The sequence below is a fragment of the Corella eumyota genome, chromosome 2 (genome assembly GCF_963082875.1).
Source record: "Corella eumyota chromosome 2, kaCorEumy4.1, whole genome shotgun sequence".
Lineage (NCBI taxonomy): Eukaryota > Metazoa > Chordata > Ascidiacea > Phlebobranchia > Corellidae > Corella > Corella eumyota.
In genome coordinates, this window is record NC_137491.1 from 20,912,089 (window position 1) to 20,930,120 (window position 18,032).

Sequence of the window (18,032 nt, forward strand, 5' to 3'; positions counted from 1 at the left end):
TTTTTGAATATTTAATGAAGTTTATGTTAGTAAACCTCATTCCAAAATTTTTAAATATTTTTTACTTTGATAAATTATTTAAAATAATATTATTATTACTAGCTTAATTTTTTTAATTTTTATTCCATACTTAATACAGTACTAACTTTAGTAAAAATCCCCAGTAAAATTAGATTTTTAAGTTAAAAATAGTTTTTTATTTAATTTTAGTTTTAAAATTGGATTATAATTTTATTACATTAAACTAATTATATTAAAAGCAGTTACATTAAGTAAACCTGAGTACGAATATAGGATTGGCTTTGTCACTGTGAAGGCTTAAACGTTAGTGTAACTTATAAATATTTGATCAGCTCAAAACCATTATACCTTGGTGTTGGGAAACTTAATTATATTGATTCATGTATCAAAATATTAATTTTTCTATACGAAAAAATAAACGTTTTTGCTTTAAAAAAGATGTAAAAAATTTTAGTGGTATTAGTTGGTAAAATTTTTATTTGAAAAGCTTTGTTGTGAAAAGAGGTTGAATTTAACTTTAACACAGTCAGATTGAGCGATTTTAAAATATTTTTAGGTAAGTTGTTGTAGTAAGAACAAACATAGTTTTTTTTTTTTGTTTTTTTTTACCAAGTATATAAATCATAAAAAATAAACAAAAATGCTTGTGTTTATTTTTAGTATAAGTGGTTCATAATTAAAAGCATTTTATATAATAATTTTAATTTTATTGGTTAAAAAAACTCTTTAAACTTTTAAAAATGCAATTAATTATTTTATTCTTTTTAGATTAAAAAACTAAAATTTGCAAAAATGTTTTCTTCTCAACAAGGAAAATCTGGACCCGATAAGGAAGAAAACGGACGAAGTTTATTAACAGTGAGTATTATGACGTCTCAATAGAGTAATTATTACTTAATCAATATATCGAGTTGTTTAAGAAATCATTTGAGAATTTATTAACTTGGTGATCTTTTAAATATTATATTATTGAATTTGGTTTAAATATTTTTAAACTTTATTTACAAACACCTATTTTATATTTAAAATTATATAAAGTCTTTCAGTTTTATTTTTTTGAATAACTTTTGTAAATATTTGGTCAATTCAATTGTTTAATGGTTAGTATATATTTTTAACGTGACCATAAAAGTAGAGTATATTTGAAGTAACAATTTTAAGCTTGTCATAACCAATAGTTAATTTCTGAGATGTTTTTTTTAAATTTTTTTGGGTAAGGGTGTGGGAAGAAAATAGTGCGGCTCAAACGCAAACCCTTTCGTTTTTTATTTTTCATGATCTGTATAATACAATACCAAATTGGTTTTAAAAGTTTGATTTAGCACTGTGCGCATGTTTGCTTTTGTGCGCCACCTTTTGATCAATGTTTTTGTTTAAGATAAGGTAAAAGATGTCGCAAATTTTTACTGAGATAAGAAATAAGTTTTTGTGAGATTCTATGTTAAAATTTGGGCTATTTAAAATTCCAAGTTTAGGAAATTGCTGAAAAATTTTTTTTAACAAAATTGAAACAGTTTTACTTAGCGTTTAGGGGTATTTATAATCCAACTGGACGTTTGTTGTTTTGTGATTTTATTTATTTTATTTACACAACGTAATGGAATAGTTTTGTAATTTACTAATGTTTTAAGTTATTAAATATTTAATTTAATTTTAATGTTTATTTAAAATAATGTTGACACTTGATGTCGTTGTTTGGTGCGAGTTTCTTTGAATAATTGATCAGAGTAACGTTCAGTTTTGCAACGTGAATGTTTCTTATTAATTATTCAAGTTTAAACATGAACTTTTTGGAAATACTTTAATTGGGGGAGAGGTGCTTGTTATTGTAATGGGACGGTCGTTAGTTGATTAGATCTTTTGTTTTGAAGTAATTTTTATGTGTCACCGAAAAAAAGAGAAAATGCATTATTTAAAGACGTGAAATTGAAATCTGTTTTATGATGTCATAAATTAAAATAAACGCGAGACAACTGGTAGAATGATTGTTTTGGAATAATTAGGCAATTGTGTGCACACAATGGTAAACATACAGTGGGGGTCATTAATTCGATCAATTTTTTGAGCTTAGAATGTAATTCAGCAACAAAATCAATTTCTTATTTTCCCCCTGAGATTCGAGTAGAAGATTTTTAGCATTTATGCACAGACTTTGCCTTATTACTGTTAGAATCAATGATGTTAATTAAGCCTAAGATTTAGTAATTCAGATAAAGAAATTAAATTTGCTTGTCGAAAAGAAAAACAATTTACTTACGTTGAAGGTAACATTGCCTGAGTTATAAAAAATTATATTAGTTTTTTAGAATAAATCTAAAATATGTAGTGTAAGAGAAATATACAAAAGAATATATTGTATAAATAGGCAATATCCTAATATTATATTTAATAGATAAAGCATGATATAGAAACATAGAATAGCTTAGCCTGCCTTGTAATAATATACACTTAAATAAGTTACTGCCAAAGTAAAAGCAGGAAAAAAAGAGTTAGCCTTAATATACAAAAATAGCAACAAAACATTTTCACATAAAAACACATTAAATACAGTAAGAAATTCACTATAGCTTGTAACAGACGTTTTTATATAACTATATTTTACAAACATTAATTTGAATTTTAAAATCGAAAAAGGGGCAATTTTAATAACGATCAAAAAATCAAAAAACTGAATAATTAATGAAATCAAAAACACAGCCTAAAAATTTAAGTTTAAATCTTTAAGCATTTGTTTAACAAACTAGAATATTTGTTTCTGTTTAAATAATTGAAAAGATGTAGCATGTAAATAATGTTCGATTGTTCCGAATACGTCATAATCTTGATATTACATTGCGCCTGGGGAACGATTTTAATGATTTCGATTTTCTTGATTACCAGAAGACAAATGAGAATTTTATGCAGCTTAGATAACAAGATATTTTTAATAACAAATGGTATGCTTAAGTAAAGGCACTTGAGATAAACTTATATCATATAAATGCAAGTTAATTTTTTTAATGCAGTTTAATAAAGGTTTATTTCTATTATGTTTGTAATATTTTTTTAATGCAGTGTATAATTAATCACGTGAAATTAACAAAATTTTGTTAATCGTATTTTCGTAATCTAGTTTACTATTATTACTATGGTAGGAAAACTATTAATTAGTTCTTTTTGTAAATTTTCATATAAAAATACTTTGAATTATTTTTTAAACTAATTAAATATATTTTAAAGATCCTGAATATAGGTTTTCAAAATTGTATAATAACAGTTGTAACTTGTTTTTAACTTTGGAGAATGAACAACGTTCAAACAAACGTCCCGTTTGAGGTAAGTCACGTGGTTGTATGCTTGACTGATTTTGTAAAGTCCACCAAGTGGTTAAAATTTCTGTTAGATTGTGTCACTTGATGGTAGTATTTATCTTTGTGAAAAAAGTTAAAAAATGTTATATCGATTTTTGTGTTTGAAAATTTTTTTTAACAAGTTTAAAACTAAGACTAAATAAAACATTAGTTTAATTTTTAACAAACTTCTACTTTTATATGTCAAGTTTTTTTTTTAAACCTGGTTTCGATATCTTTAATTTATATTTTTTTAAAGTTTAAGTTTGAAAATTCAACAGTATTTGTAATTAGAGAAAATGGTTGAAACTATCCTTTTTGCGTTCAATAAAAAAAATAATATAATATTATGTAAATTAAAATAAATGACGTTTTAATGACGTCATATTGGTATTTATGGCATGAATAAGAAGCTTTTATGCGATCGATTCTAAAATGCATTTGCATCTCACCTACTATATCGATATTTCATTAATCTTTAATTATAGATGTAATCACCCAATCTTGCGTATCCTAAGTGACGTTTTTAGGTTTCTTTATGACGTGTTCAATATTTTAATTCTCGAATCGTGTTAGACGAGTAATGTGAACTTGTTAGGTGTCAATCAGTGTGAGATTAACGAGTGATGTATGAATAGGTGTGAAAACAGGCGCATTAAGATGATGCATTAACATGAAATGCGGTCATTACCCGCTTGGGAATTCGTATTATAAGTTTATTGCTACATGGAAGAAATGTAGTGCGATGTAAAATATTGTTAAATTGGAATTTCCAGGAATGAGAATTTAGATACAATTTCAGGCCAAGAAATATCGATTTTGGAGTTATTTTTAGACTGCAAAATCCTTCTTGAGGATTTCGCTAAAATCTTTTAAGTTTGATTTAATGTCGTTTACGAAAATAAAAGGGTGCACATTTCTTTAGGTTTTAAACAAAAGTTTTAATGTTAAGTTTAGAACAGAAAATTATATATTATATAACATTTTCAAGTATACACTAATATAATAGCTTGGGGTATAACTATTTAAATAGTTACAAGTGCGTTTCAGTTATTAACGTGAAAAGATTATAGTTTGCCAGGAAATATTATTTTCTACAGGATTAGTTTGTTTTCGTCAGTAAATAGGCAAACATTGAGATATGAATAATTTAAAAATAGTTTAGACTAGGGTGTTAAATGTCGTAACTCTATTCAAGCCTACAACACCATATAAATGTTAAATTTAAATTTGAATAAAGCAAAGATAGGTGCCAGTTGTACTGAAAGAGTTAAAGTTACTGTAGAAATTATGGATTAAAATAAATGTTTCTATTCCTTGGGGATTAAGTGGATGAAAAATCGAAATTATTTATCAGAAATATAATTGGATTATATTCTTTCATAACATCAGACCATAATTTAACAGCATCTGATAATTAAGATTTATTAAAAAAGTTACGTTAGGTTATAGAGTTAAAGTTGTGTAAGTTACTTTTGTTCTTGTAAAATTATCAACCGTTTCATAACATAAACACAAAAGTGTATTCAATTAACATTGATTTTGAATTCAGTATTGGAAAAATATTTTGGGTACGGAATAACAAATACATTCTGTTCTAAGAAGCCATTAGTTGTAGACCAGGTTTAAACCAGGATTTGGACAAAAAGTGTTAAAGGGTTTTGTTTTGATTTTGTTCATTTGCAATGAGTAAACACGCGGTACTGAGCTCGGGCTTTTCACGCGCAAGACGTTTTACTTTTGGGCCGAAACGACAACAATCTGTTATGAAGACTGCGCAAATGCAAGGCAATGTTATGGTAAGTAGGAGATTATATGTGAGTTATCGAAATATATTGGATGATTTCTTGTAAAAAGGCAAAAGATTGAGTTTATTCAAGTGTGGATCTTTAATTACTCTGTGCTTTAAATAGACAATGATATACACGGTAAGAATATGCTTCTATTGAATTAAAATATATTTTGTAAAAAATGGAAAAAGTCAATTTATTTTTAAGAAACTTTTGTAAATACTAATTTTTTGATTGTGCCGTGATATAAGCGGTAAATATGATTTCAGCAAGCTTTGAACTTTATTGAGTTTATGCTATAGTAAAAAGTATAAAATATAAAAGTGTATATTTATTTTCATGAAATTATTATAGGTAGTTTTTTGTTATGTGAAATTTGTTTTATAAAGTAACGTTTAAGCGAGTTTAGTGGTAAATAAGTTTCCACTTGTTTATCACCGTAAAGCGTGTTGTTTATTACAATTTGTTAGGTTATTTTTTAGGATTTTAAACTGCTATTTTTTTGATAACAACCAATAATTAGAATTTAAAAAACATACAAGATTCTGCATAATATTAGAATGTAAATGAATGTTTTATTTATTGTTTTTATTTTATATAAATATATTTTTGTTATTGATCTAAAAATTGCGCGAGACAAATATGAGTCATTTATTAAATTTTTCCTTAATCTTTTTGTCTTGTTTAATAATTTATGATGCCTAATAATAGCAAGGTTCAGTTAATTTCTTATTTGATTGGCAGGTGACATAAAAGGTTCGGTTTACTGCATTTGCTTAAAAAAACGTTCAAAGTGTTATTTTTTTTTTTTTGTAAAACTTGATGCGTTATTTCTATATAATATTTACGATTTGTTCTTTTTTACATTTTTATAGCTGCTAATTATAGATAATTAAACATCGGTAACATACATTGCGTAAATACCTCTATTATATATCTTTACGTTTTAATAAAACACAATGTCATGATTAAAACACAATACGGTTATATATTTCAAAGATAAAATTAACTTGGTGTGAAAAACATATGTTAGGCAAATTTGTTTGCAGATAATCTAAATTTCTGTTATTATTGTAGATTGAAAAACAAAATAAATTATTAAACACATCTTAAACAAACCTAATTGTTAAAATCAAATTCAATTAAATTAAGGTTTACAGGAAATTTGTTGAAAACACTCGGTTGTAACTTTGTTTCAATCGATCTGGTTTTCTTGTAAACAAGGTTTAAAATACGAAGAAACTTTTAATTGTTTTGTTGGACATAATTACATTTTATTTCAAAATCTGTTTGCAATATTTAATTTTGCAGAAATTTGTTTAAATACTATTAATTATTGTATAAAAATTAGTGTTCGTAAAGTTGCGTATTTTTAACCGCTTGGTGTCGCTATTGAGTATTTTTTGGCTTTTCTTGAAGAATGAATTTTTAATCTTTACTACAAAAATTAAGTTGTTAAAGACGGCACAAAAATTAGGTTGTTGAAGACGGCACTAGTTTTTTATTTACGCATTGAGTTAAATTTTTAAACAAATTTGATAACATCCCAAAAAATTGAAGCGATTTTTGTAAGAAACCTTTACTCTGTATTTAATTAAATTTCTTACTTAAAGATAGATCACATTACTTTACGGCTTATAAAATTATATTCAATCTAATAATAAATTCTGCAAAATGAATGCGGTTTTACATTATTTATGATACAACAACCCTTAACTACAATCGAAAAAATATCAGACGCTGATTTTATTTCGTAAAATGTGTTTCGGTGGGCAAAGAGTTATGAAGGTCACTTATATTAAGTCTTAAAGGTATTTCGTTGTTTTTGTTACGATAGAAATGTATACATTGATAAATTCCTATTATAAAAAAGTGTTAATAAAATATAATTTAATTTTGTAGCAAATATTAATATGTATATCAAGTTATTTTGAATTAGCTAAAATTCAAGTTTAGTATATTTTTCATATTGGCAAATATATAAAGCGTGTGTGAGGGTTAATATATTAACACAGTACTCTAACAAATCGAGTAATTAGAGCAATATTTTATTTATGTTTTAAACCAAAGGGAGTAGGCATGTAGGGAATATATAAACGTTAATTATTTAATACACAGTATGTCGTTTTTAGATATATCTGCGAAATGAATAGATAAAGTTTTAGAATAAATTCATTTGAAATTTTGTAACTTTATTATCTTAGCTTCCATCTAAGAATAGAAAAAGGAAAGTGCATTAAAATAAATTCGTTTTAAATATTCATGACTTCTTTTGAGGGCAAATATGTTATAAAGATATATATTTGGCAAAAACTACTTTGTGGGTTTGATAAAAGTAGCATTACATTTTTTGTAAAGGCAAGAAAATAAATATCATTAAAGTTTTAATTTACTAATTTACTAATTTTACTTTTAATCAATAAATCAATGTTGAGTTAACTTTTAATTGAAATGGTTTAAATTAACTCAGTATTAAAATAAGTATTTTTGTGAGGTGACGTCTAAGCAAAGTTAATTTGGCAATTTTGAGATAAAAATAAATTGATTACTTTTAGTTGGAGGTTGGAAATAAGATTTGTATTTAGTTTTATTAAAGAAAGCTAAACGTAATTTAAACATTAATAAAAACAGATACAGATTAAAAAAACTTGCTTAGATTAAAATATAGTTTTAACAGAACCAGTTCAAGAAAGCATTTACTCAAAGTAATTTTCAAAAACGTATTGTTTAAAGCATCATTTAATCAATAACTTGTCAAAAAATTGTTCAGACAATCATAGATGCTTGTACAAGCAAAGCTATTTAGTTTTTACAGTAAAATTTTTACATAAAATATCAAAATGTTGATGGCATCTAGACCCCACTTGTATGCTGCATTTACTCCGATAATGCCTCATCGTATCGACAAGTTAGAAAGTAAAAAACCTGTTACTTTTCAACCGAAATCGGCTCAAGAAGAAGAGGTATTGGAACGTAAAATAACAGAAATTATAGTGTCCTAAATAGCATCAAATTTAGGAGTTTGATTTGTTTTATCTATGCTAAAATTAAAGTATAAAATGTTAGAGTTCAATGTGTTTTAACCATGCTGATTTGCATTAGTCTTTTCCAAACAATTGTGATTTTACTGGTTTCTTTTAAATAATTATATTTTATCATGATATTTAAATGAATAAGGTATATTATTTTGCAATAAATGTTTAGTGTAACTTTTTATTTGGAATTTGTTTCAAAGATTGAGCTACATTTGCAAATTATGTTTTAATTTTTTAATGAAGTCGATGTGGTTTGGAAGGTTGTTTAAATCTCGAAACAACAACAGATTAAATTTAAAATATTTGAATAATTTATAAGCGTCGGATTATAATATAAGGATTTATCGGTTTATTAGAAGGGTTAATTTGCTTAAACTTTATAGTGACGTTTTGTCGATTTAATTTACAGATAAGTAAGATAATTAAACTTGTTTTAGCGTTTTCTAAATCAACGATATCGATCTTTGAAATTCTTTTAAATAAATTAATTAACTTTTTTAAAATTATTATCAGGTTTTAATTTAAAGAATAAAAAATAACAAAAACTAATTTTGTATCCAAAAGTGTAAACCTTTATTTTTATTTAGTAGTACAAATAAAGTTGTTATAGTTATAGCCAGCAATTAATTGTGATTTAAAGTTTGAATGTAATTTTTTACCTAAATTAGTTTTGGGCAAAACATATTTATAAGATTTATTTTAAACAAACTTTGTTGCGCAGGAGTTAGTGGGAAACAACCCGGAACAACGAAACTGGAAAGGAATCGCGATCGCACTTCTGGTTATTTTGGTGGTTTCAGGATTTGTGGTGTTGGCTGTTGTTTTGTTATCACCTGGTGAGTAACTTTAAGTTAAAAAAGTAAGATAAATTTTGTGAAAAAGAAACAAAATTTATTTTTAGTGAGGCATTGTTTAATATGTTTTAAAAATTTGTAAGAATGTTATATTAAACATCCTACAAGATTTCCTTTTATGACAATTTTTTACATAGAGTAGTGGGTTTTGATTATACATCAAATTTTACATAAATTTTTAAATTTAAATGGGTTTTTATTTGTTTATTATTTAATGTAGACAAATTGTATCACAATTAAACCATTGAATTAATAAAACATGAAGCTTGCCACATCAAACTTTTATTGACCTCTTTATTACGCTATTGACGTCACAATAAGTTTATAAAATATTCAGAAGAAACAGATCCATTGTTCACCACTGTTCTACTTGATGACGTCATAAAAGAAAAATGGAAATCGGGGCTGGTGATGAACACCCAATGGATAGGAAGTAATCTTGTTTGGAGAGATCGAGCAGGGGACGTTCGATTAATGACGTCACAAGAGAGAAATTCGAGTTTACTGATCTCAAATCGAATATTGGTATAGTCTTTGTTATTGATAATTTTATTTAATCATACAATTTTATTTTATATATATATATTTTTTTTACCAAAAAACGTATAAACTAATTTTATTATTTCAGTTAAGTTACGGAATATCTAGTTTTACTGTGTCACGTGATCTCCGCTACGCTCTATTGGCTTACAACGTAAACAAAATTTATTCTCATTCGTTTAACGCTTCTTACATGATCCATGATATACAGGAAAAGTAAAAATATTTTGTTTTTTAAATTTTTGTATTTCAAACTGTTTCAGAAATCTTGTCTTTTTTGGGGTCTTGTATGTTTATGTATACAAATGTAAGTTATTTGTTTTTTTTAACGTGTTTATAAAGTGACTTCTTTTACAGAACAACTCTTCCCTTGGTTCACCAGGGCAAAACTGACGTGTTTCAATTTGCTGGGTTTGGTTCAAACGGAAGTCAAATTATTTATATATTGGATGGGGATATTTACTACAAGAATATGGCTGGTTCGAGACTACAGGCTAAGCGGTTGACCAACGATGGAAAATTTGGGTTGATTTCAAATGGACTTACTGATTGGTTGTACGAAGGTAACTCGAAAATGCCTTTTTAGATAACATTTTATGTACCCAATTTTAACTAAAATTAAAAAATCTAAGACTGACTTTAACTAAATCCAACACTTCCTTGGTATATAATAAATAAAACATAATTTTGTAATTAACTCTAAAAATATTTTAGAGCAAATAATGAATACCAATATCGGTCATTGGTGGTCAAATGATGGTCGATATTTGGCGTTCGCAAAATTCGATGACTCTAAAGTTAACGACGCGTTTGTGACGTCATACGGAGGAAACAATGGCCCTTATTTGTATCCAAAATCCGAGGGTTACAAATTTCCAATTGTAAGTTGTCTTTTTTTTATTGTAGACAGTTTAGTTTTTTGGGAAAATTTTGTGTTTAAAAGCTTTTATCATATTATATCCCTTCACTTTTCGATTTACCTTTTTTAACCTGATGAAAACAACATATTTTCAATTTTTCAAAAATTATATTTTTATCTACTTAAAATATTTAGGCAGGACACACGAATCCCAAAGTGACTGTTCACGTCTTTGATTTAATTCTTTTCACACAAGTTGCTCTCTCGCAACCCCTAGTGGCAAGGTAATAAAATCAAAACTTAAAAACAGATAAATGTGTATTTTAATAAATGAATATATTTTAAAACTAATATAGGTTTTAATTTTAAAATAAAGTGTAAATTTATTGCGAACATTTGCATTACGAATACATAGGATTCTTATATAAAGTCTAATCAGAAGACTTTTAATTTTAAAAATCTGATTTAACTTTTTAAAGACAAAGATTGGGGATGCTTCACACAGTTACATGGTCACGTGACGATCAAGACATCTTGGTCACGTGGTCAAATCGAACACAATCGATCAGTGTGACGCAACAATGTTATCCAACGTCTACGTCATGTGTTGATGACGTAATGGTAGAGAACGCTGACGAAAACAGTCGTTGGATTCCTTATTTGGTAATTATGATGTCATTTTATGCGCTTTTTATGAATCATTTTAAATGTTAAATATTAAGTTTCTAATAGTTTATAAAAAATAAATCTTCTTGCTTAAATACATTTCTTCAATGTATAGAAATTAAAAATTATGTTAAAAACAAATTAATTTAATTGACAGTTAAAAATTATTTTAAATTATTTTGTTTCAGAACGTTCCGATTTTGCCCTCTACTGACCCTGGTGTTTTCTTCTCAATAAATTTGATTAAACATGGAGCTAAAGGATCATACAGGCATCTTATTATGGTCAACTATACTCAGGTATTATTGCTTATTGATTATTGAGTTAAGTCAGACTTTAAAGTTTCTTTAAACTAAGTCCTCCCAGTTTTGATAAGAAAAAGTACTCAATTTACAGCGTACTTAAATTAAGAAATGTATTATACAGTTTTACTTAAATTTTCTAAAGTGGACTGGTGTAATCTAAGAAGCCAATTACAACTTTTAATATTAAATTCTATTCATAATTTTTATTTAAATTCGTTTCTAGAAACCGCCGATGCGTAAAGAACTCACAGGTGGATTGTGGGAGGTGACGAAACTTCTCTACTTTGACGAGATCACTAGAAGTATTTATTACGTCAGCAACGAACTTGGCGTTGGAACGAGGCAAATTTACAAATTAAACATCGTCGATTTAAACAAAGAATGTTTAACCTGTAAGCCGCTTGAGGGAGCTATTCCGTTAGTAGCCACGATGCAAATAACAGAAGTGACGTCAGCTGATTGTTTGTACTATGACGCAACATTTGGGAAAAGTGCTGATTTTTTTCTGCTGAATTGCTTAGGTAAAAATTTATATTGAAGCACAATATTTTATATTTTTTTAAATTAAAATTTACTTGTCTTTTAATTATATTTTGACGTTAAACTATATTAATTGAAAAAATATATTTAAACAACTTTAGGTCCCGGACTGCCTTATACTGCCATTGCCTCTTCTCAAAGTTACATGTTGTTTGATGACTATGAGGACGTAATTAGTAGTGATGTCACAGTCAAGAACAATGGGCTTATTGTTACAAAATTGGATGACAATCCTCCGTTTACAAGATTGTACACAGACGCGATTTTATCGATGTATAAATACGACATTATTCGATTTGAAGGCAGAGGTAACAATTATAATTTAAAACTTTATTTAAGTTTTTTGGGCATCTATAACCTAGAAAATATACAATTAAAAATACATTTTGCAATGAAAAAAATGAATAAATAACAGCCTACTTAAAACATGCCAAAACTATTTAGTTATACGTAGAGTTACAAGTTCAATATGGCATTTTAATTAAACAACTTAAAAATTTGATCTAAAACTGTAAATAAAAAAGATAAATTTTATTAAAAAGTATTAAGCAATTTCCACTTTGATAACAACTTCTTTATGTTTTAGAATTGCGGGTCAAGTTGTTGTTTCCAGCAGTACATCATGCCAAAACTCCTGTTATTTTTGAAGTGTAAGTAATTAAATATTATTTTTAATAGCATTGCTATAAAAAAGAAGTAGTATAGCAGGTGTTACCTTATTAATTTTATATAAAAAACTATTGGCAACAAAAATAATATCATTAAAGTAATTGAAAATATTAAATTAATTATTTAGAGAACAAATTGGATCACAAACGGCCGACTTCAAATCCCAACTTGGTTTTGCCGAATATATGGCGTCACGTGACCAAGTGATCTTTGTTTGGGTGGACGGGATTGGTTCAGGTTTCGGCGGGAACGATTTGTTGCAGGCGGTTTCCCGCCAAATTGGCCTTGATAAAGTCAAAGAAATGAAAGCAGTTATAAAGTTAGTCTTTGTTCAACAAATAAGCGTTGTTGTGTAAATTTTTGTATTTATTTTAATTTACGTTTTAAAATAATTTTAAGATAATGTTTTATAGTTTAAAATGTTTTATTAAATTGTTAAAACATTTATTATTAAAGTACCATATTTTAATATACGTTTTGATACGATTTCAAGTTACCTTCAAACCACGTGGGACCTTGCTGTGACGTCAGCAGCCGTCATAGGTCAGGGTTATGGCGGTTACGTCACAATATTTTCTTTAATGGATGACTTGTTTCAATGTGGGGTGGCTACGTCACCGATCGTGGACTGGGAACTATATTGTAAGAAGTTGATATAAAATTATAATTATAAACTGCTGGTAATTAACAGTATATAGTAAAAGTTGATTGTTTTAAATAAATGTACTTAATCTATAAGGTAATATGTTAAATTTTCATGAATACCTTCTAGTTAATCATATTTAATATGTTTCTAGCCTCTGTTGAGTCTGAAAAGTTGTTGGGTTTGCCACGTTCTAACTTGTTAGGATATGAACAAGCAAATATTCTCAGTCGAATTAACATTCTTGATCGAAGTAATTTATTTGTGCTTCATGGTCTCCAAGATCGTAAGTAACAATACTTTAACAAGCAATCTATTGTTTTTACTAAGTGATATATTTTTACTTGCACAATTTGCAAACAAGTCAGTAGTCTACTAATACAACACTAACCGTTATATACATCACTAATAATTGCTTTATAATAAAATAATAGAAACAGACTTAAATTTTATTTTTCTGTTGTGTTACACTAAATGTTAAAAATTATTTTGAAAATTATATTATATTTTAAAATACACAGGAGTTGTACCAGTACAACATAGCATGCTACTAAAGCAATATGCAATTCAAAACAACTTGCCAGTAAGCTCTGTTATAACATCGTTTTACCCTTACCAAGACCATAGATTATCTGACAAACCAGCTCTTGAACAGATGCTGAAATCTTCCAGGATGTTCCTTAGAAATTGTTTGTCTGGAGAGTTGTTAGAATCTAGCCTGGATGTAGCAACAAACAAGTAAAAAGGTTTTATTTCTCTAAAACACTTTGTCCAAACTATTTGCACAAATTAGTTTTGGTTGGATATTATTTGCACAACCACAACTTTTACAATCATAGGTTTTCTTTATACACTGTGTTACAAAATTTACACAATTTTTTGTTTGGTTTGAAAAGGTGAAACAAATTTGTTATAGTTGATTTATTGTTTATTATTATTTTGCACTGATTTTAATGCATTATTTTGTTGCTGCAAATTGTATTTTTTTGAGTGTACACTTTTTACTTTTACCCATTAAGCAATTTTTTTTTATTTGTTTCTTTTTTAAAATTTCAAATAAATGTTAAAATAACTAAGCTAACCGGTAATTATTTATCCTGCTGAAATAGTTTAGTATTTTACGGGCGATTAGTTTTGTAAATTACAACGCTTTATTTAAATCATGCCTTGAGGCGTTATAACAGAAAACTTCAAATTAAATAGTAAAGGTAAAAGAGTGTGCAGTATAATAATGTGCTTAGAATGCGAGCCCGGGTGTTATACATTAGTTTTATATTCGTATTATTCTTGCAATTTATATTCTATTTTCACAAACAAATTCACCTCACTGAGCTAAGTGTTGAAGCGTTTGAGGATATCAACAAAGTAAGCAAGCAGATCAGGTTGGTGAATGAAGCTTTTGACAAAGTTTCAGACAAACTTGAGATATTGGATCGTGATTTAGATTCAGGTTTTAACTCGATTAAAGATTTGACTGAACTTTCAAGAAAAAACTTTATTAGAATTAAAGGAGTTCACGAAAAAGAAAATGAAAACTTGGAAGAAAAGGTACATGTTTTATATATTAACAATTTATAAAGTGGTACAAACATCTGCTGCATTAAAATAAATCAGGCTGGTTAACTTTATGATAAAATGCTTTTTAACTAAAAAAATAATAAAGTCTGTATTGATCACAGATATCGCTCTTCTCAATAATAATCGCTCTTCTCGATAATAATTTCTAAAAAAAGGTTATCTAAATTTTAATTTCTAAAAAAAGGTGACCTAAATTTTAATAAAATGTCGTTTTTGAAATTTTAGTTTTTGGTAAAATTTCTATTTGGCCTGCTTTTTGGCTTATAAAAGATAACATTTAATACATATTTTGTTGTTTGTACTGCAAATAACAGTTTCTACTTATAATAGATAGTTGAGCTGGGTAGTTATATAGATGTTTCCTTAACAACTAATGACGTTGAACGCGCCAATCGAGTGGGGGTTAAGAAAAACAACCAAGCAAGAGCCATTGTGGCTCAGTTGTCTAATTATAAGGTTTAAATTTTAGTTTTTTAATTGCATAAGCCCAATTTAAAAAAAAATACAACTGCTAAATAAAACTATGATTGTTAGCATAGGTTGTTTTTTAAATTTGGTTGAAAAATAGTTAAATTTTATATATTTTTTTGCAGTTAAAACTTCAATTAATTCGGGGAGCCTCTAATCCTTATAAAAACCTTGAGTTTAAAATAAGTGATGACGTCATAAATGCGGTAGTACCTACGTCATTAAAGAAGCCAAAGCAAAAAGAAAATAAAAATGGTTGGCTAATATTTTTTGTTTTGTAACATGTTCTAACACATATGTAATACAATCTATTATACTGTCCCTTAAAAAACAAATGATAAAAGCCAGTAGTTAAAATAAAATTGGATTTTTTTATTAAGGTTGTGGTGTTTTAAGCCACATTGACAAACCAGTTGTAAGAGCAAAATACAATCAAATATATGGGTCATGGTTGAGAGACCCCGTACCACCTTCAGGTACGTCATCATCAACATTTTGGGTGCTTTCCCATTTCTATGACAACAACTTGGTACAAGAGTTCACATCGTTGAGAGAATTGTCGAGGAATCGTCACAAGGTCGAATACAAGCTGCCTTATAAGTGGGCAGGTAAAATAAAATATATATTTTTACCCTCGATGGACATTATAGATAATAATTGCCCAATAATTAAACTGCTGATTAAGTGCTGGCTCAGCTGGAGTTCATACTTTTTATAACGCATTACCTAAAGACGCTAGAGCTTGGAAGCCGTGGGAATCGAACTCAGGACCTTAAGATATCTTGTAAAATAAACATAAGTGTGCTACATTTGGTTTAAAACACTAGAACAACCACACAAAGTCAAAGGGTTCGATTTTCACTAAATTTATGTTGCGTTTTCCTAAGGGTATATTTACTTCTATTAAATTAATGAATTTAGTATTATTTAATACTGTCAAAGACAATTTTGGTCTGGGTCGGAATAACAAATGTTGTTATTTCGTGAAAAAAATTATTTTTGTCACTTCAGTATGTTTGATCCAAATTACACATCTTAATTGTTTTTGTAGGAACTGGTCACGTGGTTTTAAACGGTTCTCTTTATTATAACAAAGCTGGTTCAAATGTCGTTGTCAAATATAACTTTGCAACAAAACTCGTTCTAGCGGAAAGAAACATTTCTGACGCAGCGTTTGGTAATCTTGCCCCTTACCAGGTTCGTTGCTTTATTTTTAATGCGGGAGAATAACAATTTAGTGATATAGAGTTTACAAAAATTTGTTTAACTTTGTTATAACTTCCTAATTGATTTAAATCAATCCTTATTTAATTAGCTTTAACACCATTTTTTTTAAGAAAAAAATTTTAATTATAAAATTAAAAATGTTTTTTGTTAAAGTGGTCAGGAACGACCGACATTGATCTTGCAGTGGACGAGTTAGGCTTGTGGGTAATTTATGCAACCCATGACAACGCATATGACATTGTAATCAGTCGACTGGATCCAAATACATTGGAGGTTTAACTTTTATTTTTTTATTTTTACGTGCCTTTAATTATTTATTGAATTGTGTTTATGATTTACAGGGTTTAAGCGATAGCAAATCCCATTAATGTTTTTAAGATGACTTTCTGTTTTAACAACAATTTAATTTGTCATAAAATCTTATATACAAAATATTATTTGTATATAGATACTTGAAACTTGGAAAACAAATTGGCGAAAACAGTGGGCAGGCAACGCATTTATGTTGTGCGGTGTTATGTACGTACTAAAAAAATACGATGAAAAAAACACAAGTCTTGGATACAGTTATAACACATTAACTAAAGAATACAAACATTTGGAGGTCAGTTTATTGGGCCCAGGTTACTAAATGGCAAATTTGTTTTTAATTTGACTTTTCATAAGACAAATTATAAACTTAATTTAATTTGTAAGCATTACATGCTATGTATAAATTGTTTACAGACTTTTAATTTTGCTTGTTTTTATTTGTCTAATGCTAATTAGTAATTTTATGTAATGTTTGCACTGTTTTTTAGATCTCTATTATAAACAAGTTTGAATGGAACACGATGTTGGCTTACAATCATGCTGATCATTTACTTTACGCATGGGATAACGGATATTTAGTTAATTATAATATTACTATTATTAATAAATAAAAATAAATCTTCGACATTGCAGTATAAATATTTTATATGATGTCTATTATATTTTATAATATTTCTATTGTTTTATATGATGTCTATTATGATTCATAATAAATTTGGGGAATTCCCAACTCATTAATTTCCAAATTTTTGCAAGGCTTTTTGCAAATTAAAAAGGAAATTATTTAAAGTGTACCAGAAAATTTTAAATAGTTGTACCAGTTAATGTTGTTATGCAGACTAATGTTATACCAACGTAGTTGTTACTGTATATAAATCTGGTTTTCCGTCCAAAAATTGTCTTTAATTTGCATTGAAGTTTCTATTTCTTGTATCCGCCCACTTTACTAAAAAAATCAGAATTTGAAAAACGGCATTTGATCAAAATTAAGTTAATATTATTAAATGATTATAAATGCATTACTTATTAGTATTAAGTTTTTGTGGTATTTGTTATTTTAATATATACAACACTTTAGGTATTCTTTTAATTACTATTCAAAAAAAAGTCAAACAAAGTATCTTAGCATTTACAATGTATTAAGTGTAAGAACTATACAATTAAGTTAAAATTTGTTTTTGTTTGAGTTAGCATAT

The 18,032-nt window shown here is 27.3% G+C and overlaps 2 protein-coding genes across 4 annotated transcripts; both read left to right on the forward strand.

Moving 5' to 3' along the window:
- Nucleotides 1-556: 556 nt before the first annotated feature.
- On the forward strand, nt 557-14,314 carry LOC145741154 (inactive dipeptidyl peptidase 10-like). Of its 3 annotated transcripts, XM_082558683.1 has the most exons (17): nt 557-577; nt 790-879; nt 8,897-9,011; nt 9,367-9,554; nt 9,658-9,785; nt 9,927-10,132; nt 10,284-10,450; nt 10,624-10,712; nt 10,908-11,091; nt 11,283-11,393; nt 11,623-11,920; nt 12,041-12,247; nt 12,526-12,589; nt 12,736-12,927; nt 13,102-13,250; nt 13,406-13,537; nt 13,773-14,314. In XM_082558683.1, exons 2-17 carry the CDS (start codon nt 814-816, stop codon nt 13,991-13,993), a joined length of 2,517 nt encoding a protein of 838 aa, XP_082414809.1. In that variant the 5' UTR covers nt 557-577; nt 790-813; the 3' UTR covers nt 13,994-14,314. The 3 variants fall into 3 exon arrangements, with proteins under 3 accessions (XP_082414809.1, XP_082414808.1, XP_082414810.1); XM_082558682.1 differs by lacking the exons at nt 557-577; nt 790-879 and adding an exon at nt 4,172-5,149; XM_082558684.1 differs by lacking the exons at nt 557-577; nt 790-879 and adding an exon at nt 5,138-5,278.
- A 179-nt stretch (nt 14,315-14,493) lies between these two features.
- LOC145742663 (noelin-like) lies at nt 14,494-17,462 on the forward strand. The gene is made up of 8 exons (XM_082560440.1): nt 14,494-14,799; nt 15,160-15,285; nt 15,423-15,552; nt 15,678-15,905; nt 16,349-16,494; nt 16,678-16,797; nt 16,973-17,128; nt 17,325-17,462. The coding sequence occupies exons 1-8, from the start codon at nt 14,494-14,496 to the stop codon at nt 17,445-17,447; spliced, it is 1,335 nt and encodes a 444-aa protein (XP_082416566.1). The 3' UTR covers nt 17,448-17,462.
- Nucleotides 17,463-18,032: the final 570 nt, after the last annotated feature.

Excerpts from the sequence above, each read along its gene's own strand:
- LOC145742663 (XM_082560440.1), top strand. The coding sequence starts at position 14,494 with ATGCGAGCCCGGGTGTTATACATTAGTTTTATATTCGTATTATTCTTG. Across the intron at positions 15,286-15,422 it reads CTCAGTTGTCTAATTATAAG|TTAAAACTTCAATTAATTCG; the intron begins GTTTAAATTTTA and ends ATTTTTTTGCAG. Across the intron at positions 17,129-17,324 it reads AAGAATACAAACATTTGGAG|ATCTCTATTATAAACAAGTT; the intron begins GTCAGTTTATTG and ends ACTGTTTTTTAG.
- LOC145741154 (XM_082558682.1), top strand. The coding sequence starts at position 5,036 with ATGAGTAAACACGCGGTACTGAGCTCGGGCTTTTCACGCGCAAGACGT. Across the intron at positions 9,555-9,657 it reads TGATCTCAAATCGAATATTG|TTAAGTTACGGAATATCTAG; the intron begins GTATAGTCTTTG and ends TTATTATTTCAG. Across the intron at positions 10,133-10,283 it reads TACTGATTGGTTGTACGAAG|AGCAAATAATGAATACCAAT; the intron begins GTAACTCGAAAA and ends AAAATATTTTAG.